Source organism: Elephas maximus, chromosome 4 (assembly GCF_024166365.1).
Source record: "Elephas maximus indicus isolate mEleMax1 chromosome 4, mEleMax1 primary haplotype, whole genome shotgun sequence".
NCBI classification, from domain to species: Eukaryota; Metazoa; Chordata; class Mammalia; order Proboscidea; family Elephantidae; genus Elephas; species Elephas maximus.
This window is the reverse complement of record NC_064822.1, coordinates 6,826,613-6,854,394: the sequence shown is the minus strand read 5'-3', so window position 1 is coordinate 6,854,394 and position 27,782 is coordinate 6,826,613. Positions and strand designations below refer to the sequence as shown.

General features: G+C 40.1%; 1 protein-coding gene across 9 annotated transcripts in view; it reads left to right on the top strand.

The window, feature by feature from the left end:
- Positions 1-27,782, top strand: part of NRP1 (neuropilin 1) — a 188,652-nt gene that overhangs the window by 75,529 nt on the left and 85,341 nt on the right. For all 9 annotated transcript variants that reach the window (XM_049881642.1, XM_049881641.1, XM_049881649.1 and 6 more), the window contains 3 exons: positions 7,316-7,543; positions 14,144-14,299; positions 16,068-16,234. In XM_049881642.1, the coding sequence (XP_049737599.1) occupies positions 7,316-7,543; positions 14,144-14,299; positions 16,068-16,234 (551 nt within the window). The remainder of the gene's footprint in view (positions 1-7,315; positions 7,544-14,143; positions 14,300-16,067; positions 16,235-27,782) is intronic.

Here is a 27,782-nt window from a genome sequence, read left to right as displayed (position 1 = left end):
ATACCATCCTTAAGACTTGAAAGCTTATTTTGTTGTTCTTCTGCTTGACTCCCTATATCCAATATGGCTTCTTCTTCTTTTGAATGTTCATTGAAAGTTCTCAAAGAGTCATGGCTTCCTTTCTACATCTGCTGCTCTCTTAGTCATCTAATGCTGCCACAACAGAAATACCACAGCTTGGTTAAACAGCCACACATGGTTTAACCAAGCTGACACATATTTTGGGGGGACACAAGTCAATCCATTACAACTGCCATTAACCATATGGGCCTCCAGTTGTGGTTCTCCCCATTTACTTTGTCCTACACACAGCTTTTCAAACAGCCATGAGCCACTGTCCTCAAAACACCCACAGAAGTTCCCCATTGACCATTGTGTCAAGCCTCAATGTCCCACTCAAGACTTGACATTACCTGCTGCCTGTACTTCTCCAACTTCAGCTCCTACAAAAACACAATTTGGCTTTCCTGCTTTGGAGAGTGAGGTGATTAGAAACACAAGTTGTAAAATCCAGCAGACCTGGATTTGAATCCTAATTTTGCCCCTGGCTATGTGTGTGAATGTTCGGAATCTTGGTTTTCTCATCTGAAAAATGGATAGTAATACCTAGCACAGGTGTTTGTGAAGATCAGTTGAAATGAAACCATGGAAACCCTTTGACCGGAGCCTGTCACTGAAGATGTGTCAATAAATAATATCTATTACAATTATTATGGATAAAGGTGATGCCTTCAAAATTCATTGCCATTGCCTGGGGAAGCCAGCACAAGTTCTCCAAGGCAAGGTCATATAAGCTCCATAGACACAACCAAACTCCCTGAGGGACCAAATTGCTGAGCTGAGGGCTGTGGGGACCATGGTCTCTGGGGAACATCTGGCTCAATTGGTATAATGTAGTTTATAAAGAAAATGTTCTACAGTCTACTTTGGTGAGTAACATTTGGGGTCTTAAAAGCCTGAAAGCGGCCATCTAAGATACTCCACTGGTCTTACCCTGCCAAGTGCAAGGGAGAATGAAGAAAACTAAAGACACAAAGGGAAGATAAGTCCAAAGGACTAACGGACCACATCTACCACGGCCTCCACCAGACTGAGTCCACTACAACTAGATGGTGTCCGGCTACTACCACTGACAGCTCTGACAGAGATCACAATAGAAGGTCCCAGGCAGAACTGGAGAAAAATGTAGAACAAATTCCTAACTCACAAAAAAAGACCAGACTTACTGGCCTGACAGAGACTGGAGAAACCCTGAGAGTATGGCCCCTGGATACCCTTTAGTTCAGTAATGAAGTCACTCCTGAGTGTCACCCTTCAGCCAAAGATTAGACAGGTCTATAAAACAAAACGAGACTAAAGGGGCACACCAGCCCAGGGCCAAGGACTAGAAGGCAGGAGGGAACAGGAGAGCTGGTAATAGGGAACCCAGGGTCGAGAGGGAGAGCGTTGACATGTCACGGGGTTGGTAACCAATGTCATAAAACAATATGTGTACTGTTTAATGAGAAGCTAGTTCTGTAAACCTTCATCTTAAGTACAATAAAAAAAAATTAAATTAAAAAATTCATAGCCATTGCTCTCTTCCAGTTTATGTCCCCTGCCTCCTTAGAAATCTGGCTCTAAATGTATTCTTTTCAGAAAGATCTTTCTGATTAATCATATGCATACACACATGCACACGTGTATACACATGCATATGTATACACACACATATATATACACATATGTACTGTATACATACACACACATATTTCCCACTTACTAATATATTCCTCCTTAATATTTTCAAATTTCCTCACGTGTCTGTGTTTCATTTTCCAACTAGATTGGCACGACCCGAAGGATCCAAAGAACACATATTTTGTTGTTTCATTTCTCTCACTGCACATACTATCCATCTATTCCAGTGCCGTCGAGTCAATTCTGACTCATAGTGACCCTATAGGACAGAATAGAACTGCCCCATAGAGTTCCCAAGGAGCGCCTGGAGTATTTGAACTTTCCCCGCTTTGGTTAGCAGCCATACCACTTAACCACTACACCACCAGGGTTTCCCCCAAAGCCTCAGCCTAACAATTCTGTCCCTCAGGGAGTTTGGATGTGTCCATGGAGCTACCACTACCTTGCCTTGTACAGGTTGTGCTGGCTTCCCCAGTATTATGCACTGTCTTACCCTTCACCCAAGTTACCACCTATCTATTGTCTATTTAGTGTTTTTCCATCCCCACCCTTCCACTCCCTCGTAACAATCAAAAATTGTTTCTTTTTGTGTGTAAACATTTTCATGAGTTTTTACAGTAATGGTCTCATACAATATTTGTCCTTTTGTGATTAACTTATTTCACTCAGTCGAATGCCCTCCAGGTTCATCCATGGTACGAGATATTTCACGGATTCATCATTGCCCTTTACCGTTGTGTAATACTCCATTGTGTGTACGTACCATAGTTTGTTTATCCATTCATCTGTTGATGGGCATCTAGGTTGTTTCCATCTTTTTGCTATTGTGAATAATGCTGCAATGAACACGGGTGTGCATATGTCTATTCGTGTGACAACTCTTATTTCTCTAGGATATATTCCTAGGAGGGAGATTGCTGGATAGTCTGGTATTTCTATTTCTAGCTTTTAAAGAAAGTACCATATTGTTTTCCGAAATTGTTGTATTATTTTGTGTTCCCACCAGCAGTGCACAGAGTTCCAATCTCCCTGCAGCCTCTCCAACATTTGTTATTTCCTGTTTTTTTTGTTTCTATTCATGCTGGTACTGCAGGGATGAGGTAGTATCTCATGGTTTTGATTTGTATTTCTCTAATGGCTAGTGATCATGAATCTTTCCTCATGGATCTGTTGGCCACTTGAATGTCTTTGGTAAAGTGTCTGTTCCTTTGCCTGTTTTTAGTTGGATCGTCTCTTTGTTGTAGAGGTGTTGGATTTTCTTGTAGACTTTAGAAATTAGACCTTTGTCAGATTTGTAATAGCCAAACATTTTTTCCTAGTCTGTAGGTTCTCTTTATACTCTTTTGGTGAAGTCTTTTGATGAGCGTAAGTTTTTAGATGATCCCAGTTATCTAGCTTATCTTCTGGAGTTTGTGTGTTGTTGATTATGGTTTGTATCCTGTTAATGCCATGTATTAGGGCCTCTAGCATTGATCCTATTTTTTCTTCTATGAACTTTATAGTTTTTGGCTTTACATTTAGGTCTTTGATCCATTTTGAATTCGTTTTTTGTATATGGTGTGAGGTATAGATCCTGTTACTTTTTTTTTGCAGATGGACATCCCATTTTGGCAGCACCATTTGTTAAAAAGACTGTCTTTTCCCATTTGATGGACTTTGGACCCTTGTCAAAGATCAGGTGACTGTAGGTGGATGGATTTTCATCTGGGTTCTCAACTCTGTTTCATTAGTCAATGTACCAGTACCAGACTGTTTTAACTACTATTGCTGTATAGTAGGTCCTGAGGTCAGGTAGTGCGAGTCCTCCTACTTAATTCTTCTTCTTCAGTAGTGTTTTACTTATCCAGGGCTTCTTCCCTTTCCATATAAAGTTAATGATTAGTTTTTCCATGTCTTTAAAGAATGTTGTTGGTATTTGGATAGGGATTGCATTGTATTTGTAACTTGCTTTGGGTAGAAATGTCGTTTTCACAATGTTGAGTCTACCTATCCATGAGCATGGTACATTTTTCTGTTTATATAGATCTCTTTTGGTTTCTTGCAATAGTGCTTTCTAGTTTCCTTTGTATAGGTCTTTTACATCCCTGGTTAGATTTATTCCTAAGTTGTTTTTTTTTTTAATGGGCTGTTATAAACAGTATTATTTTCCTGATTTCCTTTTCATTGTTCTCTTTATTGGTGTATTGGAATCCAACTGATTTTTGTATGTTTATCTTGTACCCTGCTACTCTGCTGAATCTATTATTTCCAGTAGTTTTTCTCATGAAGTCTTTTGAGTTTTCTACGTATACTATCATATCATCTTCAGATACGGACAGTTTAACTTCTTCATAACCAATTTGGATGCCCTTTATTTCTTTTTCTTGCTTTATTGCTCTAGCTAGGACTTCCAGCACAATATTAAATAGCAGCGGTGATAAAGGGCATCCTTGTTTCCGTTCTAAAGGGGAATGTTTTCAGACTCTATTAAGCATGATGCTGGCGTTGGTTTTGTAAATGTGGCATTATTATAGCTATGCAGGCTACTCTCAATCTTATAAATAATTTCAGGAGCATGGTGTTCACTGGCTCCCAATGCTTGTGTGTGCCCTACTCACACCAGCAGCTCATTCACTCCTAGACACAGGGGGCTGATACCACAATTGCTTCACTCCTGTTTATCAGTGTGGGTCTATACCAGTATTCTTTAACCTATTCCCACCATTGTCCTTTTGCAGAGAGGTTCTAGTTCAGTTGTGGCAAACTTACACAGCAATGAATGAGAAAATATTAAAACAAATGCTGTTAGATGATGGATAAAGTAGGGAATTACAGAATCTTTAACTTAGAAGGAATTTTTTTTTTCCAATTTCTAAAGCCCAACCCCACTCGTTATGCACAGAACCTGACAATCAGAAAGTCTAGGAGCCCCCCCACCCCCACCAGCCCCAGGTTACACAGGGGGTTAGAGGCAAAGGTGGGGCTAGAGCTCAGATCTCCTCATGCTCAATCCAGTTCTTTCCATTACCTTATGGATCTTCCCCAAGATCAAAATATGTTAGAAAATCTGATCTAGCTTCTGTAAGTTTTTGTCATGACAAGGGCACAGTGAAAGCCTTGAAATTCGTTGTTTGAAATTATGCTCTTAATTCCTCTTATTCTTTTTTTTTTACAATTTTTATTTTTGTTGTTGCTGAGAATATAGAAATATACACAGCAAAACATACACCAGCTCAACAGTTTCTACATGTACAATTCAAACATTGATTACATTCTTGGAGTTGTGCAACCATTCTCACTCTCCTTTTCTGAGTTATTCCTCCTCCATTAACATAAACTCACTGCCCCCTAAGGTTCCTGTCTAATCTTTCAAGTTGCTATTGTCAATTTGATCCCATACAGATAGTTCTTAAAAGAACATAATTCTCAAAGCAGACAGTTTTTACTAGTAAGCTAAACTATCGTTTGGTTTTAGCAGACTTCAGGGCATGTTTTTGGTTTAAGATTTGAAGGTTATCTCAGGGCAGTATTTTCAGGGTTTCATTCAGCCTCCACGGCTCCAGAAAGTCTGGAGTCCAAGAGAAACTGAAATTCTGTTCTGCATTTTCTCACTTTTGATCAAGATTCTTCCTAACTCTCTTACTAAGTCTTATTCTCACCTAGATTTATCTTTTTAAGAGATGGCAACATTATTATTACCTGCATTAAACTCTGTTGTTTGCTTTGCCTTACAAGGACCTGCCCAAGCATTCTCTCCACCCCTTTTACCCCCCAAGGAAGAGGTTGAGAGTCTCCAGTGTCACTATTCCCACATTTTGTAAATAAAATTCTAAAAAGTTCTCAGTACATATATTTTCTTTGGACCTGATGGCTTAAATTGGCACAGCAACTGCCCTGTCAGAAGCCACTGGAGTAATTTAGAAACAGATTATACACTATACAGCACATTCCAGAATCTCTTTAACTGAAATTGACATGGCAAATCGCAACACTTGAAGGCAGTGGTTTTTTTGGGGGTTTTATATATATATATATATATATATATATATATATATATATATATATATATATATATATTTTTTAACCAGAATTGAATAGATAAGTATTTGAGACAGTTATGGTGAAGGGTGAGCCTGTCCAAAAAGGTTTTGGTAGTAGTTTTAAGCAAATCAGACTTCTGTGAACCAGGCTCATTGGCCCATCTAGTAAGTATTCTTTGAGTCTCCAATGCCATGGCTATCTAATATGCCCACAGGGAGAAAACAATTGATTTGCTTTCTCAATTGGCTGTCAGATACACTAAAGTGGAGATTCCGCTTCCTGACCCGAGCCACTAAAAATAGAGACCTGGCGGGTTAAATTTAATCTGTTTTGATGCCTAATAAGTTGGATCTAGTTGCTTGGCACTTTTGGAGAACATTTAGTTAAGAAAAATCTCACCCAGCTACCTTCTTTAGGGTTGAATCCATGTATGGCATTGTAGAGTGCCGTTCTGCTTGCACATGGCAGTGAGACAAGAAGGAGTCACAAAAAACAGGCAAAACTACAGTTTAATGACTGAGGAAAAGCACTATCTAATTGAACATCCCCAAGATTGATCCAGAGATTCAAAAGGGTCAAGTCATCCCTGATTCACACAGATCCTTGAATTTAGTTACCTGAGAATCCTGGCAGCAATGGTGGTGGTGGCAGTGGAGGGGAGTTGGCAACACTTACGTCCAGATAGATTGATGTTATCAGTCATGTAGTGAATTCCCCGTTTAGCACTGGATGTCATCAATTGAAATTGTGGTCATTCATACAGTCAGAAGGTCAACTTGCATTCTATGCGTATGCCCTTGACCAATTTTAAATTAGAAGTCACCATAATTTATAAAGTCTGATAACACTGAACAGTCATTAAAATTACACATTATAAATACACACACACATATTGCCCTTGTTGCCAATGTTTGCATAATAAACAATTTAGAATGGCATACAGTGTAGTATCTGATACTTTGGGGAAGGTTAGGATGTCAACGATAATATTAGGTGACTTCTAGCAACATGGCCTGTAATCACAGTTTATTGTGCCCTCACTAACAGCCACACTTTACCAGCACACCTGTGTCAACACCACTTGGAATGAGTCACTCACCCCAGGTCCATGTACGAATTACCTTTCACATTTAGTTTGTCAAAGAGGCATAGGTCACATCTGGCAGAGTTACTGAGTCACTGGTGTAGGAATCTGAAACCCAAACTCCCTCCACTGAATTCACTCTCTTGCTTTTGCAAATGTTCTATTTTCCCAATAAAGGGCTGTCAGCTCTAAGATTTAAAGATTTAAGCTTGAAGGGGCTATAATTATTTCTCTAGGGCTCTGTTGAGATTTCTGCAGCTTACTCATTCATTGTTCCCACGATTTTACATTTGTCATTTTTTTTCCTGCAATAGCAGAAGTTTTTAAATTGCTCCACACAAATGGAAAACGAGAGTTAACACGATAAATCTCAAGCTGAATTTCCATACTTATCACTAATAGGAAAAAGCTGAGTAATGAATGACTAAAATGGTGCGCTTTTATTAGAAAGTTGTCTTTGCCCAGGTTCTTTCTTGGTGAAGTCCTATGAGTGGGATTGTCACTTTACTCCTTATTCTCTTTCACCTGTAGGTCCTGAGTGTTCCCAGAACTACACAACGCCTAGTGGAGTCATAAAGTCCCCCGGGTTCCCCGAAAAATATCCCAACAGCCTGGAATGCACTTATATTATCTTTGCGCCAAAGATGTCAGAGATTCTCCTGGAATTTGAAAGCTTTGACCTGGAGCCTGACTCCAATCCTCCAGGGGGGATATTCTGTCGCTACGACCGGCTAGAAATCTGGGACGGATTTCCCGAAGGTAAGGGCTACAGGAAGCATCCCGAAAAGAGAAAGTTCTGGGAGAGGGGCACCAGGATTCATCTACCAATGTCATGATACGTACAACGTTTTGAAAAGAGTGGTTGCAAAGGGGAGGGAGAAGGCAAAGCAAAGCAGCAATGCTTTTTCTACAGAGCAGCGATGAAATATCTGAGGTCAAAAGGACCTCTGAGATTCTCTAGTCCAGTTCCTTCATTTTATAAGAAAGCTGAGATCATTCAAGATTATGCAAGGTCTCCTAGCTACTTCGGTGATAGAACTGAGACCAAAACATAGCTTTCCTGGCTAAATAGTGTGCTAATTTCACTGACCTGCTTATTGTTGTTGTTACTGTTATTAGCTGCCGTTGAGTCAGCCCCCACTCCAGGCACGATGGAACAAAATGCTGCCGGGTATCACACCATCCCCAGGATCACCTGCAGACGGACCATTTTGCTCCACAGGGTTTTCATTGGCTGATTTTCAGAAGTAGATTGGCAGGCCTTTCTTCACTGTCATCTGCCTACTGTCATTAAATCATAGACTGTCAGAGATTGAGATCTTTGAGATCAGTTAAACCAATTTCCTCATTTTTACAAATGCAGAGACTAAGGGCCAGAGAGGTTAAGTACCCGATAAAATTTTAAGGGTGAAATATGCAACCATTATGCTACAAAAAAAAAAAAAATGAGACATTTAGAAAAGGAATGAGAACGTGTGAGCAGTTCTGATTTAGGCAGATCTTCTGTCTGCCCTCTAGGGAATTTTTATCTTCAGAAATTTCTGTCACCTCAATATATGATTTATACTCATTGATCCTATCATCTAAATTCACTTATACATTGAAAAAATATGATTGAGTGCCTATCATGTACCAGGCACTGTTGTGGGCACTTGGCAAAGACAACGATCTGAGGGGGCTGCCTGTGTGTAGTATATACTCTGCCAGGAGGGATCAGACAATAAGCAACGCACATTATACATAAGTGAATTATGTATACAGAACATTGCTGTTGTTAGTTGTCATGGAGTCCATTTCAGCTCATGGTGACCCCTTGAAAAACCTTATAAGCAAAAAGAAAGAAGAGAAGGAGGGAGGAGGAAAGAAGGAAGGAAGGAAAGAAACTAAAGTAGGGCAAAGGGATGAGAAGGATAAGGGGTTAGGAGAGGCAGATGTATGGACTGCAATTTTAAATGGCTTGCTCAAGGTACACCTTATTAAGAAAGTGACATTTGAGCAAAGATTTGAAGGAGGTGGAGGAGATAGCTGTATGGACCTCTAAATGAAAGGTTTCCATTCAATCCTCATGAATTAGCAGGTGAATGGCGAAAATACACACCCAGACTCTGAACAGAGGGAGATAATATCAAATAATTTGTTGCAGCTGCGTTGCTACTCTTGTGTTTAGTCTGGTTTAGTATTAAGATTTCTCTAGAGAGCACATGCTACACAGATCAGTAGGGGCAGCTTGAAGGCTCTGACGAGTCATACAGTTAGAGATATATCGCCATCTATAAAATAGAGCCACATAGTATTGTCAAGTCAGAGCAAAGAATACGTAAATAAATTGCAAATGAATAGCAAGCACAACCTGAAAGAGATTGCCTTAGTCTTTGAATTGACATTAAATTATCAGTGTAATTCAATTTAGGAATGTCCCTCCACAGTGAATATCACGGGAGAAAATGTGGGTTTTGAGAAAGCTTATCTTCTCGTTAGAGAAAATGAGCGAGTGTTAGTTTAGCTTCTTCTTTGCTCTTTTACCATGTAAATAGGGTTATGATGGTCTTACGGAAACTCCTTCATTAAGTAATAAGATTTACCCAAACAGAATGCTGATTGGCTTCTCAGTGTTCAATCCCACAATTAGGAAAACAGTATTATAATAATATTGTAACAATAGTTGAAACATTTAATAATGGGTTTGTTTGTTCACAACCCAAATTCTCAGCCTTCTCATCTAGAACTTTCATTTAAAATGACATCTGAAAAGGAGGTCCAATGAACCAACTTATTTAGAATACTTTCAGAAAGCAGTGCATTGTTATTAGTGTCAAGGGTTTTTCAAAGTAGTAATTTTCTGGTTCTAGAAAATCACTGAGTTGAAAAGAGGAACAATTAACAGTAAGAGTTATCAGCCTTGCAATTCACCCATGTTTTGAACTATGGTGTGTTTGACATATTCCCAGAGAAAGCTGGCTTTGGAATACGAAAAATACGTTTATGTATTTGTGAATATTTACGTGGCCTGGTCCAGCCTACTCCAGCTAAACAGCTCTTTCTTTTTTAGGAGAAATGAAAGACTGCATTCCCCTGGTTTTTTGTCAGTGGCAGTGGGAACATTTTTGCCATAGTAGTTCAATGCCTTCAGCTCCCCTGCCAGAGAAATTGCTTTTAGTCTTGGATATCATTTCCAAAAACAACAACCAGAAGGTTTAAGCATCGAGTGATTCTATGTTGCATTTTATCATAAACATTGAATTAAATGACTAAGTAATTGAAAGCTACCCATTGATTCAGATTGATTTGAAGAAAAGCAGTTTACTCCAAAACTCAAAATACATGGCATGTGCATTGTGAATCACACATCTCCATCCATTACTTTCTTTGAAGATCTATGTGTTCTCAAGTAGCAACTCTGAAGTCATTTTTGTGGAAGTTTACGTGTGGTTTGAGAGCCACGAGCTAAGCTCTGCTGCCCCGGTCGACACCACAGTGCTGGAGCTGAGCTGTGGAGCCAAACATGAATGTTTAGCTCCCACCACGTGGGGGCTGATGACAGCAGCCTCTGTTTAGGCCGGGGATGGGGCTTGAACTACAGTCTTATCTACATTCCAAAAATTGCAAACACTTTTAGGAAGGAGTTTCATAAAAGCTAGATTGAGCTCTGTTTGTCTTCTTTATTTACATTTATATTAAAATAAAACTTTTAAAACCACAGGGATAGGTAGAAATAAGCAAAAAAAAAAATTTCCTGAGGAAAAGTCGCCAAGTTTATATTTAGTCCTCCAAATATTCTCCACCAAAACGATTATTAATTTTTAAAACGTATACATGATTTATCTTGATCTTTGAAATGATTCACTTTTTTGTTTATTTAGTCAAAAGACCTCATTTTAAAAGTACCTTTTTATAGTAGATTGTTGCTTTTTTTTTCCACGTTAAAAGTGACAGAAGGTAAAATTTTCTGCTGATAAGGTAGGACTGTAATTACTAGAGAGACTGAGGAAAACACAAAGAATGTGGTAAAACCATGTCCACGTGCAGGTGTTTTTTAAACAGCACAAATTCTGTCACCCCCACACCTGAGAAGACACAGTCAATATAGCCCTACTCGCTCCCAAGTGATAACTTGGTACATTTTGTTTGCTTAAAGTTTTCAATACACTTGAATTATACTTCTATCTCTGTGTCATTTTTCATTCCTCTCCTGGGCCTTTGGGTCCACAATAACGGAAATAGGAAATCCAATAGCCGCGTTCATGTAAATACACAAATGAGCACACGCAAAAAGGATAAGAGTACTTCGTCCACTCTTGCTCAGATCAATATTGCATTAGCTAGCCGAAGGTCTCGCTGTTGTTCAGGAAAATTCAATACTTCTTTGTATTATACTCGCAAAAGCCTTTCACTCTCATGTCTTGAGGGCTCCTGAAGAGAGTTGCACACTGCTGTCCGGGGGCAATGTTCTAAAAGACAGAAGGCAGATTTACCCAGCATGTCTTAAACATTATCAACCAGTGAGTCATGGAGACACTCAAAATTATGAGTCTGCATTAGACAAGTTCTCTTCTGTTTGCTCTTTCAAAGAGACTCCCTCTCCTACCCTCCCCCAAAGACTTGGGTGATAGTGAAGGGGGAGGACCAGCAGCCAGAGCTTTACCAGGGTGATCACAGCTACCCTTCCTTGCTTATATTCTCGGTAAGGTCAGTGGCTTTGGGGATCAGAGATGACCTCGAAGATTAGGGTCGTAAAAGTTTGCGCACAAACTAAAGAAAAAGAAAGATCATGAAACCAGAATAATGGCATTTAAATGGAGGGAAAATGAGGACGTATGAATGGACTCTAAACCTCACATTTAAAACCGCAGACCAAAAATAAAATAAAATCTCAGACGAGCTATAAAATTCTTTTTGAGGAAAGGAAAGACTTGAGTTTATGGCACTAGCAAGATATTTTCATGCATATGTTATGGGCAACTTTGAGCTCTGTAGGAAAGAAAAAAAGTGTTGAATTGGCAGTAGGGCTACGTTCAGAATGAAGAAAAGCTGGCGAAGAACTAGTACTTGTTGCAGAAGAATATGAGGCTAAGATTAAAACTGACGAGAAAAAAAAAAAGCAGAAACGGCAAGAGTTTCGTCTTCTGAGATGCGTTCTCCTGCCAACAAGGAAGCCCAATATAACAAAATCCCCTTCCCAGAATGCACAGCTGTTTACCATTACAAGGTGATACCCTACAGATTGTCTCTATCAGTTCCTCTTACTGGGTCATTCTCCTGGCTTCCTTTATGATAAAGCAGAGTCTACACATGGAGAGTGAGGATTGCTGGAAAACAAGGGGATTGCAGTAGAGAGAAAAAAATTTGAATTCAGTCAAATCAGTTAATTTGGATGCCTTGAGAAGTTACTAGATAAATCAGGGTTTTTTGGTTTTTGTTTTTTGTTTTCAAAGAAGGTTGGCCAAGAACTGAAAATCTAAGCCCAGGATCTGCACACTCTAAAAATTGGGGTGCTAAGATGAGCTAAGGAGCCCTGGTGGTGCAGTGGTTAAACACTCAGCTGCTAACTGAAAGATTAATGGTTTGAACCAACCAGCTAATCCTCGGGAAAAAGATGGGGGCAATCTACTTCCGTAAAGATTACAGCCTTGGAAACCCTGTGGGGCAGTTCTAGTCGGTCCTACGGGCCTATTAGGAGTTCAAATTAACTTGATGGCAACGGGTTTGTTTTTTGGTTTTGATTTAGGATGAACTGCCTACCAGGGACTCAGTTCATGTATGGGACTCCAGGGAGATCAGTTCTCAGATCTGTTCTTGTGGGGTTAACTTTTTCATTTACACTTGTAGCTTCTCCTAGGCCTTATCAGCCGCCTTCTGAATCCAAGCTACACATGCAGACCTTGGAACAAACATGAAGAGTGGGGCACTGTTGAAAGCCCATCCTTCCAGGGAAAGGTCCACCTACTGTGCTTCTTAAACAAAGCAATAACTCTTAGTTGAAATGCACAGAACCATGGATTTCTTGGAGGGGAAAACAGTCCACACCAGATTGTCCTTCTAAGTCCAAACCATCTGGTATGTTTTCACCATATGTGCAATGAAAAAAACCCAGAGAAAAAAGGACTTATTTTTTTGTCTTACTGCTGATCCAGACAGGGAAATGGAAAGATTCTCCAAGTCCTGGAGGCTTCTGCGCTGTCCATAAGGCAATTTACAATTAGTAATTGCCAATGTCTGTCTAAAAGCACTTCTCAACAAAGATGGGGCTAGTTGGAGCCAAATCACAGTTTGACCTTAGCACAAATTAGTCAGTGTTCCAAATGGTCTGTTGCCTTGGGAATTACTTTTTTCATGGTGAGCACAGTCAAATGGCTGCTTTGGGCCCTCTCTTGGCTACTGGACACAAGCATAACATAGCCAGCTCTTAGGTTTGGTTTAGGAAACCTCAAAAAAAAAAAAAAAAAAAAAAAACTGGGAACAAGTCAGAAAGATACATTTTTACTTCTTTTTTATTGAAAGTTGTGATTTGTAAATTATTGGCATCTGTATCTGTGTCTCTAGAAATTTTAAATTGGTACAATTACTAATTAGTCTTCAGAGTACACCATGAAAACCAAAAACCCCAAATACACTGCTGTTGAGTCGATTCCAACTCCTAGTGACCCTATAGGACAGAGCAGAGTTGCCCCGTAAGGTTTCCAAAGAGCAGCTGGTGGATCAGAACTGCCGATCTTTTGGTTAGCAGCCATAGCTCTTAACTACCGCACCACCAGGGCTCCAAGCACAGTATGAGTAGGGAATAATCCATTACCCTTGATGGTTATCCGTGATGCTTATCTTAATAGGAGTCCATGACTAAAAGGTGGGAGGAGGAAGGAAATTGGGGTTACCCAGTACTTGATCAGACCCTTGGGACTATTCTATTCTTGGGACATTATCCTTCCCCAGGATATTCTGCTATGACAGAACTGAGGACAGGTCTGTCCAGGAGGTCCTGGTGATGATCACAGCATGGCTGGGGTCCTTCAATGATGAGCTGTGGGTGGTGTTGGCCACAGAGGTGAATGCCAAGGTGTCACTTGATGGCCAGATCCCATTCTCTGCAACTGAACCGAGCGTTTCGATTCTGTCCCTGAAAACCCTCCTGCTGACTGGGGAATGCAGTCCCGCTGTCCTTGCCCACCTGAGCGTACTCTGAAATCCCCTCTGCACACCTGGTCCAACATGCTCGGTGCAAACTGAGTCACTAGGGGAGAAAACACTTGCTTTGGGGTAGAAAACACTTCTGGGTTCTGCCGGAACCCCAGTTTGTGAATGTTATTTTTTCACCTGCTTTAGGAGAAAAACATTTTGACATTGTCTGCGTTTTTCTCTTTCCAGTTGGCCCTCACATCGGGCGTTACTGTGGACAGAAAACACCAGGTCGAATCCGCTCTTCATCAGGCATCCTATCCATGGTTTTTTATACTGACAGCGCGATAGCAAAAGAAGGCTTCTCAGCAAACTATAGTGTCTTGCAGAGCAGTGTCTCTGAAGGTCAGTGTTTATTCATCTTGCAAAGCCTTGTGGTAAACATGCCCCATCATTTCTCCTCTCACACCTGCAGCTGCATGAAACGCTGAAGAAGCGATTGTGAATTGGGGTGCCAACTATTTTTGTTTCTCTTTTAAAATGGTTTTTATGAATATCAATGTGAAGAACTATTTGGTGTGCTTTCTAAACAAAATTGTGGATGAGAAGGTTAGATTGTAAGCCTCTGAAATCATGGCAGAAAAAGGGGAAATGGCAAAAGAGTAGAAACAATGAACTATGACCAGACCACCTGCCTTGCTCCCCTGAATGTGGAATAGGCTGAGAATCATTCATCCCAGAGGAAAAGGACAAATCTGCAGAAAGCTCACTGACATAGCAGTCAGTCAGAATGTACAATGAGCACATGGTGGTTTGGTTTGTGGAAGACCCTGGAGGAAGCCATCTTTGTTTTTCTTTCTTACATGAATGAAAGTGGGTGTCCATGTAAAAGAAACACATCTTAATTTCGGCTATTCCTTAACATTAAAAAAAAAAAAAAAGTAATGTATTTTTGGATCCTATTAAAATACTCAACTAATTCAACTCTTTCCCAAAATGTATGTGGTCTTCAGTTCTTTTAAGGGCCTAAAGAAAAAAACAGAGAACACAGAGTAAGTTGTTTGTATGTTTCATCAGTTCAAGCTCCCAGGTTGTAAAATAAAATAAGGAAAGGACAAGGGAGTGTTTGGCAGACCTGTTCTCAAGTTATATTAGTATCTTCTCTACCAGATCTTATTAAAAAAAAAGGCCAATTACATTTCAAGATCTAATTTGTAGCTAATTTATTCTTTTAATTAGTATGTGTTTTTGTGCTTATAATTTTCATTTTGCAAACAACAAACTTAAGTTTAAAAGTATAGCACCATAAAACCTTTTCTGTCGTGACAAAAAAATTCAGAAAAGTCATCATTTTTGCCATTTTGGTTTGTTGAGCATTTCTGGATGGCTGAGAACCTTCCATTTAATCTCTAAAGCTTTTTTTCGCTTTTGCTACTTTGGATTAACATTTTCTTAAAATTGATTGCTCATTTCCCAATATCATCAAGCTGAGCACACAGGGCGTAATGGAAAACATGTTTTGATTGGTGGTCGTCATTGTGAGCATTATCATTTTACGCTGTAGAAGTGCAGTGCTCTTAGGAGCCATATGATACTGCGCGTTACCCCTGGTGGATACTTTTGTGTTTTAACATGATAAACTAATGATGTTCATAATGATGACCAGGCCAGAGAGGTGGTCTTGGTGCCGACTGCAAGGAGTCTCAAAGGCAGAGAGTCAAGATGTAGTGTCTACCCGATATGAATTCTAAGTGTGCATAGGCTCTTTTTCAGTTTGTATACGATATGGCAGGAAATAATTCAGTACTAAAATGCTATGTCAACACAGTCGGTGTGCATCCACATGACATCTCTGTATACAGTCAACTGCGAAAATACCTCAGCATTTGTATCACTTCCTAATAAATCCCAAGTAGTGTCTCTGCTGACCTAGGTCCAGTTTGTAACGCAACTAATCACTGGGGTAATCTTCATCATCTCCTTTTTAAAATCCATTGCCGTGAAAAGGCAAGTATTAGTGCTAAGTTCCTATAAGTCCCTTGCCATCATCTTCTTTAAATTAACATTAGAATGAACTCTTTAATCTGCCAGTTTAAAAAAGAAAAATGTGTTTTATCCTTATGTCACCTATGCTTTGATCTCTTTGGACCTTTTTTTCTTTTTTGCCCTTCAGATTTTAAATGTATGGAAGCTCTGGGCATGGAATCAGGAGAGATTCATTCTGACCAGATCACGGCTTCTTCCCAGTATAGCACCAACTGGTCTGCAGAACGATCCCGCCTGAACTACCCTGAGAATGGGTGGACTCCTGGAGAAGATTCCTACAGAGAGTGGATACAGGTATGTAGCATAACAGCTGGTATGCTTGTGCTGAGAAGATTTTGGTAATCCAGAAAATACTGTTAAAAAGAAGCAGTGCCATGCCCTGTGCCCTCCAAGGAGAAATACAGTGGACACCAGGCGCCATAACTGCAGCATTGTCAGAGGAGAGCTGGCCGAGGCGACTTCCTGAACATCCATTTACCTTCTCAGATAGTTGTATACTACTCTTCACACAATATGAGCACACGTGTCTCATTTTTTTAACAATGGAAGGATCTGGATTTTTTTCCGACAATGACAAATGCTTCTATTTACTTCCCACTTTAGCATATTTTCACTTCCTTGTGAAAGATATTAACCCTATGTGTAGACCTGTATGAAATAATTTATTACAAATATAGGACTTTTTGTTCAGGGTAGGAGAAGGGAAAAAAGGAGTTGGGGTTTATTTTTCCATAAAGGTCTACATGGTGTTGTCTTTGTATGCCCTCAAGTCGATTCCAACTCATCGCAGCCATATAGGATAGAGTAGACCTGCCCCTTGGGGTTTCCTAGGCTGAAATCTTTATGGCAGCAGATCTCAGGGTCTTTCCTCCCACAGACCTGCTGGTGGATTTGAACCAAAGACCTTCGGTTAGCAGCTGAGTGCTTAACCATTGCATCACCAGGGCTCCTTTCATAGGTCTATATAACATGTACCAAAGAAGGGGTTTAATTGAGGACACTGGTCTCTGTCAACTATGTATACACGTATGTATGAATGTGTGCCAATTTGTATCCTCATTGGTGTGGTTGTGTTCCTCCTTTGCTCTGACACTCCCTTCCTTGCTATAAACCAGTTGATATTGAATCGACTCCAGCTCATGGTGATCCGTGTGTGTCAGAGTAGAAATGTACTCCATAGTATTTTTAATGGCTGAGTCTCAGGTCGATTGCCAGGCTTTTCTTCCATGGCTCCTGTGAGTGGGCTCAAACTGCCAACCTTTCAGTTAGCAGCCCAATGCGTTAACTGTTTGTACTACCCAGTAATTTCTTTCCCTGCTGTAACCCTTACTTTCCCCACTGATTCCTCTTCCTCTGCCTCACCACGATCAGTACTTCCAGCAGTCTAATCTTCCCCCTACTCAACCCCACCACCACTTCCAATTCCTAAACTTCCCCCACCTTGACACCTAGACACTCTCCCATCCAAAGCCTAATGCTCACTTTCTTGACTTTTTCACCCATTGCCAAATGAAACATCCATATCTGGTCTATAAGTTAAACTTTGAGCAAATTATATGAAAGGTATTTGCTGAAGAATCCAGGCTTCTCTTTCAGTAGAGTAGGCAGAACCTGCCTTACATTGGCTGGTGGGCATATAAAATGATGAATTCCCACAGAGAATTTCTCAGCAAGAAAAAAACCAAGATGATTAATCCTCTACTTTCCACATCTCTTGCTGTTTCAGTCCTTTGAGCACAAATACCGAATTTCATTTTACTTTGGAAAGGTCAATATTAGTTTAAATATACACTTTAAGTGAAATGGCCTATTACAGGAGACTGAACTCATGCTAAACTCTAAATGATAACACTGAGAAATGTGTAGAGAGTGAGAAAAGATGAGACTTTCACCTTGGGATTGCTGAATCCAGCTCAAGTCAAAAATGAAATGATTTTGCCTGTGTCAAAATAGCTCTTGGTAACTTGTTTTTCCACATCTCCAAACCAAAAAGCAGTTCGGTATGATTGACAGACGTGCCTCTGGAGGAAAACTTACATTTTGCAGTGCTAAGCATGTTAGAACAGTAATGTAGTCCTATTCTTGGTAATGTGTGGAGCACTCAATAATTTAGGGACAGTGATCTTGCAGGAGTTCTGAAATTGCAGCTATAGCAATTCTTCTGTCCAAGACAATTCCAGGTCAGTAGAAACATGTACACAGAATGGGCTCTCACAAACCATTTGTCAACAGGACAGGATTTACATCATTCTTAGGAGCTGGGCGTAATTGAGGTTGCCTCAGAAGAAAAAAATCTAGGTCTATTCAACTCTTTCTATCAATGATAAAATATGGTCATAATAAGCTAGTTGACTTAAACCTCAAAACAAGAAGATTGACTTCTTGCTCATGCTACACTCCATCTCTGCTTGGCTAGGGGTCACTCCAGGGCCCAGGCTTAGGGAGCAGCCATGATCTGAAATGTTGGCCATCACCAAGGCAGAGGGAGAAACAGTGGTGAATCACACACTGGCTCTTAAAGTTCTGCTGCAGACACTTCACCCACATTTGATTGGCCAGAGGAAATCACAGGCACACCTAACTTCCAAGGGGCAGTTGTTGTTGCCAGCTGCCATCAAGTTGGCCCTGACTCATAGCAACCCCGTTCAAAACAGAAGAAACGCTGCCAGTCCTGCATCATAACCATAATTGGTTATGGATCGGACTATTGTGACCCATAGGGTTTTTACTGGCCAATTTTCAGAAGTAGATCCCTACACCTTTCTTCCTAGTCTGTTGTAGTATAGACACTCCCCTGAAGCCTGTTCAGCAGCATAGCAAAACACAAGCCTCCATTGACGGATGGGTGGTGGTTGCACATGGGGGTGCACTGGCTGCGAATTAAACTCGGGTCTCTTGGATGGAAGGGGAGAATTCTACCACTGAACCAAGTGGCAACAGAAAAACCAAAAACCAAACCCGTTGCCAACAAATCGATTCTGACTCATAGAGACCCTAAAGGACAGAGTAGAACTGCCCCATAGAGTTTCCAAGGAGCAGCTGGTAGACTCAAACTACCGACCTTTTTGATAGCAGCCATAGCGCTTAACCACTACGACACGCAGTTGAACATATGCATGAGGGAGAAGAGCTAGAACAACTTGGTGATCAGCACTAGCGATAATTATGCCATTGATAGAATAATTTTATTGAGTGCTTATTATGTGGCCTGACTTGTGCTAAGCACTTTACATATTTCTTATTTAATCCCCATAGCAAACCTCATTTCAATATTGGGAGGTACAGTTATCTCCATTTCCTAATTAAGGACATTGATGTTCAGAGAGATTAGAAGTATGCCCAAGGGCACAGTAAGTGACCTGGCTTGGAACCAAGGTCTGCTTGACTCCAAAACCTTCAGTGGTCACCTCCTTTCCAACTTTTCCTCCTGCTGAGAAGGCTCACGCTGAGACAGGTGGGGTACTGACTGTTTCTAAACCCAGAACGCAGGGGCCTTGCTCCTGGATCCCTTTGAAAGGCGAATGTGAGAGAAGCTCAGCGTCAGTTTCACCCTGAGGTAAAAATTATCTTTTTTTTTTTTTTTTTTTGCCTGAGTTCAGTGGGCTCATTTACATGCTTGTTGAGTCTGAGTACACAGTAGCTGTTATTATCCGCCGATCACCGAATTACGAATAATTTTGTGTGTTTCCAGCATTTCTGAAACTCCTTGGAAGTGGTTGGCTTTTTGTTTTCATTGGCTGAATGTTTTATAACCAACAAATAAAGCATAATTTAGATAGAGGGCAAGAGGTACCCACCTCTGATCTCAGAAATATTAACACACATACATTTCCATTTTTACGTACACGCGTATAGGGACAGCATTTGTTTTTTCAGCTTTTTCACATTTTGCATGAAACAAGCCCCCCAAAACATACTGCTGTAGCAACAGCAAGAACAAATACTCTCATGTGTTAAATTAATAAGGCAATGTTGGCAGCTGACTTCCCTTTAAGACAGGAATAATCTTTGGGCTCGCATTGTTTTGTCTAGGAAATTACTGAGTGACGTGAAAAAACAATGCATCATTAACGGTCGATGTGAATGTCCACATTGGTGTTTCCTGTGAGATCTGTTGTCTGCCAGAACACTTAAAAACAAGTCAAGGAGCAGGTTAGTGAGAAGGAGCATGAAGGGAAGTTCCGGTTTGCCGGGTTTGCACACAACCGTATCCCGCTCAAAAGGCCACTCCATATCCTGAGCTGCTAAAACTTCTTCATTGTCAATGACAAAGTTTGTCACACTTTGAAATTTATCCATTTTTTCAGAGTATCCCATTCTGTATTGTGTGTCCTGGAGATGCTAATCTTATTATCAGTTTAATCTTTTTTCTTCCATCGTTTCTGGTTAAACAATCAAGGATTCAAAGTAAAGACTCAGTCTATCAGTGGTGCTGGCTGGTTGTCTGAACCCACCCAGAGGCATCTCGGAAGACAGGACAGGGGATCTGCTTCCACAAGGTCACAGCCTGGAAAACCCCAAGGAGCACAGTTCTACTCTGCACACATGGGGTCACCATGTGGCGGATCGACTCCAAGGAAATGAACAACAACAACATAGACATTCTTGATTTTCAAACACATTGTTATAGTCTATGCCATTAATCTCACTGAGGCTGAGTTTCCTTTTCCATAAAATAAAGAGAATATAACCTTAACTCCATTCAGGCCCTAGCTGATTATGATACTACGACTGCCAGAGACATGTAGTCTCAGATTTTTCTTCTCTTATCTTCCAACTAAATATATAGCACACTGGGTCTGCTCAGGAGACATCCTCTCATGGATCCTAAACGTAGCCACTCACACACAAAGCAGAATTTAACTCGTTAATTATTTCAATGTTTTATTAATGACAGTGTTCACCACGCTGTAAACAGACTTCTACTTCTAACTTTAACGAAAGCCCTTGGGAGTGCTTTTCTCAAAACAGTTGTGACTTTTCCCTGGTTAAAATGCCAGAAGACAAAAAAAGAAAAGCAAGAGACATAATGCTTGGGTGGGATATGAACTTTGTTAATCTAATGAAATAAAAATGGCACCAGGGACTAATCAATTACCACACCCTCCAGTGATTTTAGAAATACAATGACTTGAGAAATTAACTCAGGCTAAAGCTCTGTGTTCTTCTCCAAATTTTGAGACATTGTGTCCCATGAGAAAAATACTGGCACTGGATTATTTATGCCTTCCCTTATTTCAAAGGAGCAGAAAGTGGCTTCTAAACCACATCCTGTTCTGTGTGGTAAACTAGCCCTCTCATGGATTAATCACGCAGAGGAAAGGAAACCTCCATGAAGACACTCTGTAAGAAGACAGTAGCAACCCCTTCAAGCAAAAGTTCCTTTTCTCTCCACTACATTTTCTGGTACAGATGTTAATTCTGAGGTGTGAGGAGAAGGCACGTTCCAGAAGAGAAAAGCTAAAGTTAATTAACTTTCCCTTTGCCTTCTATTTATTTCTCTTGAATAATATTAAAGTCTTCAACATTTCTGTAACTGAAAGAACTTTATATTTCCTTTTTTTGTTGTTGTGCTTTAGTGAGAGTTTACAGAGCAAACTAGTTTCTCATTAAACAACTAGTATATATACTGTTTTGTGACATTGGTTGCCAATCCCATGACGTGTCAACACTCTCCCCTTCTCGACCTTGGGTTCCCCATTTCCATTTGTCCCAGCTTTCTTGTCCCTCCTATATTTTCATCCTTGCCCCTGGGTTGGCATGCCCATTTAGTCTCATATATGTCGTTGAACTACGTGTTATTATTGCTTTTTTACGGGCTTGTCTAATCTTTGGCTGAAAGTTGACTCTAGGAGTGACTTCAGTACTGAGTTAAAAGGGAGTCCGGGAGCCATACTCTCAGGGTTTCTCTAGTCAGGCTAGTAAGTCTGATCTATTGTTGTGAGTTTCAATTTTGTTCTACTTTTTTCTCCAGCTTTGTCCGGGACCCTCTATTGTGACTGGTGATGGTAGCTGGGCACCATCTATAGTTGAACTGGACTCGGTCTGGTGGAGGCTGTAGTCATTGTGCTCCATTAGTCCTTTGGACTTATCTTTCCCCCTGTGTTTTTGGTTTTCTTCATTCTCCCTTGCTCCAGACTGGGTGGGGCCAGTGGAGTAACTTAGATGGCCACTCATAAGCTTTTAAGACCCTAGACACTACTTATCAAAGTAAGATATAGAATATTTTCTTTATAAACTATGTTATGCCAATTCTACATGCCCTCGAGATTACGGTCCCAAGCCCTCAGTAGTTCAGTTCCTCAGGGAGTTCAGATACGTCTATGAAGCTTCTATGATTTTACCCTGATCAAGTTGTGTTGCTTTCTCCAGTATTGTGTACTGTCTTATCCTTTACCAAAATTACCACTTATTTACTGTCTTAACTGAAAAAAAAAAAAAACTGAAGGAACTTTAAAAGCAGACACCAATAGCAAAAGCCCTTGGTAGGGAGGTGAGCTAAACTAAATCAAAACACACCCACAACAACACACACACAATCATATCCACTCGCTCAGAACTATGGTGTCAGAGAAAATAAATGCTCTTGTTAAATGTTCAGCACATGAAGCTAGTCGAGTCCAAGTAGCCATTAGGTGGCTTTATGGATTTTAATATTAATTTTGAGATACATCTCTAGCCAACAAAACCTTATGCTCCTGTTGCACTTTTCCTTTCTTAAAGCACTTTTTCATACACACCACCCCCGTTTGCGTTTTAGAAGATCAGGTAAGTGGACCAGAGATTAGTATCTCCATCTTTATGGGAGACAACTGAGGCCCAGAGAGGTAAATGGCTCACCGAAGTCCCAACTTTGGGAAAAGATAGAACTTCTGGGAAATTCAGCATTACACAACTGAAGTGGACTTCTTCCCTGAGATTTGGATTAGCAAAGAGGCACTGAATAATAAGTTTGGACAGTAGATAGCTGATGAATCATAAATTGTGGTCAGATCTGACAGAGACCCAGGGAGCAGTCGATGTTTGTATTGCATAGCTCTTTGACATTCGAATTCTGAGTTTTTCAGTTCATATTCTCTTGATTGAGGTAAGCTGGACAGATAGGAATTTTGCCAAATATATAAAGACTACAAAGCATGGTGAGTAGTTAAGGCCTTAGGGTCACGAAGACAGATTTTCACTCAAATACCCAATTTCCTGACGGCTCCAGTGTCTTTTTTTTACATCCAGGGGGCCTTCAAGAAGTTAGAAGATCCTTCAAGGTTTATTACCCATAGGAGCCCCCAACATTCAATCCAGGACTGTGGCTCGTTGCTGCCAGCAACTCCCAAAGTGACTTTGCCGAGATTCAAAACTTGAATTGTCAGTTACAACTTGCTGAGAATGGAGATTTAAAAAAAAAAAAAAATTATATAAAGCCATTGGGCCTTAAGAAAGGGATGACTGGACCATCTTTAAGGGCCAGATGGGTTCAAATGACTCATGAATCCTTGGAAATATTTCCTCTGACAGTGTTGTAAGTTTTATCAAACTGTGGGTAAGTGCTTGCTTATTCAATTAGAAGAATTTGACCCTTGAAACTCTTGTCTTCATCTTTAAGTTAGGGTCTCCCAAAATTGAAAATACTTTTCAAGCTAAAAAATGACTGAAGTAAATATCTAAATGCTTTAGAATGTCATTTAGTTCAATGAATTTCATATATAACCTTTTTCCTTATAAAGTTGAAATAATTCTTGATTTTTCATAAAATTGCCAGTTTCTAGCAGGTTTATAATCTTTAATGCTGGATTCAAAATGGGGTCCATCTGCTAAACGGACTGATCCAGAACATACTTAGAGCTGGGTTATCCTGACTGTAAACACTCTGTGGTTATAAACCAGACATTTAGGGAGCGTATTAACTCATTTAGATCATTAGTAAATTGCCAAAATTACAATAAAACGATACTTTGTAAATCTGTAACCAGAGAACTGACAGAAAGAACTTACTGGGTTACCCAAATGCGGAATGATGCGTATAAGATACAATGCTGGCAAATCTAGGGAAAATACAGCTGTTCAATTGAATGTTTATTCCCCAGGTGTGCTCTGTGTGTGTGTGTGTGTGTGTGTGTGTGTGTGTGTTTGTTGCAACTAATATTACCATGCTGTTTTAGCTAAAACATTCATCTGGAAGGGAGACAATTTGCTTCAAAAATTCCACCAGGTGAGCCTTTGTTATTTTAGCCCGATTCTGCATTGACTTCTACTTCCTGCCTCAAATAGATGCTTTACATCCTATTGTTTAACATATCATAGGTCTGTTCCACCCAGAAAGTCTGTGGTCCCAAAGCTACTCTGTCCTGAGAAACTTTTCCTAATGGTTTCTCTAGTGCATTGGTTTTTCACATTGCATGAAATCATTTGAGAAAAACATACAGAGATAGGTTAAATCCAGTTTTTTTTGTGAGCGGATTGTTTATTTTTTAAGAAGGATATGACTCAGGGAAAATGGAATGCCTATGTGCCAGGTAAATATTTGGATGTTTTTAACTGGTTCTTCTGCCATGGAGAAATTATCATGGTGACTTTAGTCTTTTTGGTTCAATTGTCCACTTAATTCAGTTGTAAAATATCCATCAGTTTTACTAATTAGTACTTCACATCAACACGCCCTAAAGAAAACGTGACCCTCAAAGGAACTGCTTAGATTTCTATGATGAAGTATCACTGGAGAGGCAATATGGGAAGCACCGCGACCGTTTAGATAGAATACTTGGAAATACATTAATTTGGGTGGCATGCAAGTTCCACTTTGCTTATGATTTTGAGTTTTATTGTTTTATGCCTGTGCCAATTTGGAATCAACATTCACAGCCACATTCTAGAGGAAAAATTTTTTCTAAGATATCTCAAATTTCAGTGAATGACTAAAAGGGAATGCAAATATCATTTTGTCTAAAACCCTTATTTTGAATAGGTGCGGAGATTATGTCTAAGTGTCATTCTGTGTGATTTGCAAGATCACACAGCAAGTTAATGACAGAACCTAGACTAGAACCTTAGCATTCTTGCTGCCACGACCTTGATACTACTCAGTTGTAACAACATGTGGAAATTGACTTTTGTCCATTTTGAGGCTGGTATTTTATCCTGTAGACAAGGAGCCGTGGTAGCACAGTGGTCAGAGGTTCTAACCCACTAGAAGCTCTGCAGGAGAAAACTGTGGCAGTCTGCTTCTGTACAGATTTACAGCCTTGGAAACCCTATGGGGCAGTTCTACTCTGTCCTATAGGGTCATTATGAGTCAGAATCGACTTGACAATAGTGGGTTTTGTTTGGTTTGGGTCTGAAAACTGAAACTGTTTGTGGTCACCAAGCAAGCATGTTTAAACCTCAGCCTTTCCCTACTTAACTGCTGATAAATAATATCTATTAAATTGAACAATCACTGCAGGAGCTTTATGTTTAACAAATGGTTGTTTTGTGCCTAGAACCAATACAAAACCAAACCCACTGCCATCGAGTCAATTCTGTCTCATGGCAACAGGGTATGTACAGAGTTGAACAGACTTCATAGGGTTTTCAAATCTGTGATCTTTTGGAAGCAGATTGCCAGGCCTTTCTTCCAACGTGCCTCTGGATAGGTTCAAACCACCAGTCTTTTGGCTGGTTAGCAATTGAGCGCCTAAACGTTTCCATCACCCCGGACTCCAGAACAGGGTTTCTAGGCAATGCTGACATTCTGAATTGGCTAATTCTTTGTTGTGGGGTTGTGCTGTGCATTATAGCCAGTAGCATACACAAGTAAAAAAACATGTACACCCACACAAACACACACACCCAGGTGGTGACACCCCAAAATGTTTTCAAACATTACCCAATGACCCCTGGGGGACAAAATCACCCTCGACTGAAAACCACTGGTGTAGAAGATGCTCAAATTCCTAATAAAGTAACTTTTAAAAAATAATTAGGTTGATGGATGTTTTGAAAGAAAAAGTAACTTATTACTTGACTGGGTTTTGTCTCATCTCAACTGCTTGTTGTCGATATTTAGGCAGACTTGAGTTCTTTTGTTTTCCAGAAATATGGATGTGCCTGTTTACCTTATGCAGGAAAATAGCATCAGGGCCCTCCCCAAGTATTTATCTTAAGCTTCACTATTTTTAGCTTTTAAAAGAGAACTGTTTTTCGCTAAATAAATACAGATGTTATTTTAGAAGGCTGCACCATCGAATATCAAAATCCACTGATAAGAACGGAATTAAGGAAACACAAGGGTAAAACCCCAAATTATAGTTGACAAGACTGAGGAAAAACAAGACCAAAATTAGCTCATTCACACAGGGACACTGTGTCATTGACCTTTGGCTACCTATTTTAGCTTCTTTTTTTTTTTTTAACAGTATCTATACTCGGGTTTTTTTGTTTTTTTTTTTAAACTTCAGATGTAATCAAGAGCAAGGAACTGTGGTTGAAAAGCCTGTCTATCGCTTATTAACTTGTCATTTCATGGGAAAAATAATATTAAGTTTCCATTTCTATAAACTAAACAACAACACATTAAGAGCTATCAATTACCAACCAGTTTCTTAACTGTGGACCAGTAAGAAGGCAAAGTTGATAGTCTCACATCTGTTTTGGGTGAAAGGCTGTTCCTGTCCCTGGTATTTAAAATTTAAAGAACTTCTGTTATTATACAGTTGGGAATCCTCAGGGAGTAAAATGTTAATGAAACCCATAACGTGCACAGATTTTATGACAGCAGTTTTAAGAAATTCCTTTAGTGGGGCTTGTTGCTTTCTGTCCCGGTGGTAATAACTGTACCTTTTACAGACTGCATGCATGTTCACATTTAGGAGCAATGGCTGTGTTTATGCAGCATGTAATGTAACACACCAATTCCTATGCTTTAAATAATTTCATATCGTAATTTGAAAGCCCCAGAGCAAAAAATGTGCTCTTCAAAACTGCCAGACCACGCAGTTTGAAACTTGTCTGGCGTGTACACAGCAACCCTGTCTGAACGGTGACAGACACCAGTGGACACTGAAAATTCCGACGTCCTTGATGTGGGTGGATGCTGCGTGCCCTCATGTATTGCTCCTATAATGTACCATTTGAAAGCTTCACATAAAAATGGTAACTCTGATCCACATCAGAATAGCAATTTTGGATGCTGACCTGAAACACTGACACACACAGTCTCTGCCCCCGCCCACCATCTAATCTCACTCAATTCTAGGTTCAAATAGAGAGAGGAAAGTAGATTAAATCGAAAATGGTCTATATAAACCCCAATGGTAATCAACTGCACTATGTTTTTGTATGTCCGACTCCTGCACAGAGCAAGCATTTGAGACTAATAGCACATTATGGCTCAGAATAATCAGTATGCACCCGTACAAGTGACGTGTGCACTTTTTTTTTCCAATCCTCCCTCAAGGGGTTAAAAAAATACTTTTACGGTATTCTGCTAACTTTCTTCAGAAGAATGAAAATATGATTTTCCCAAAGTTTTATATTTCTTACAATTCTGATTCACTAAACTTCTACCTACCTTTTCTGGATTTAGCAGAAAAACACATTAATTTCTTTTTTTTTCTTTTAGCAAGCTTGAATGGGCACCACCCATTGCCACAGAGTCAGTCTGACTCGTAGTGACCCTACAGGACTGAGTAGAATGGCCCCATAGGGTTTCCAAGGAGCGGTTGGTGGATTCAAGCTGGTGACCTTTTGATTAGCAGCCGAACTCTTCAACACTGTGTTCCCAGGGCTCCCACTGAATGGGCTATAGATGAAATTCTTCAGGACATGGGTGATCGGACTAGATAGCCCCTCAGGTCCTTTCAAGCATTTA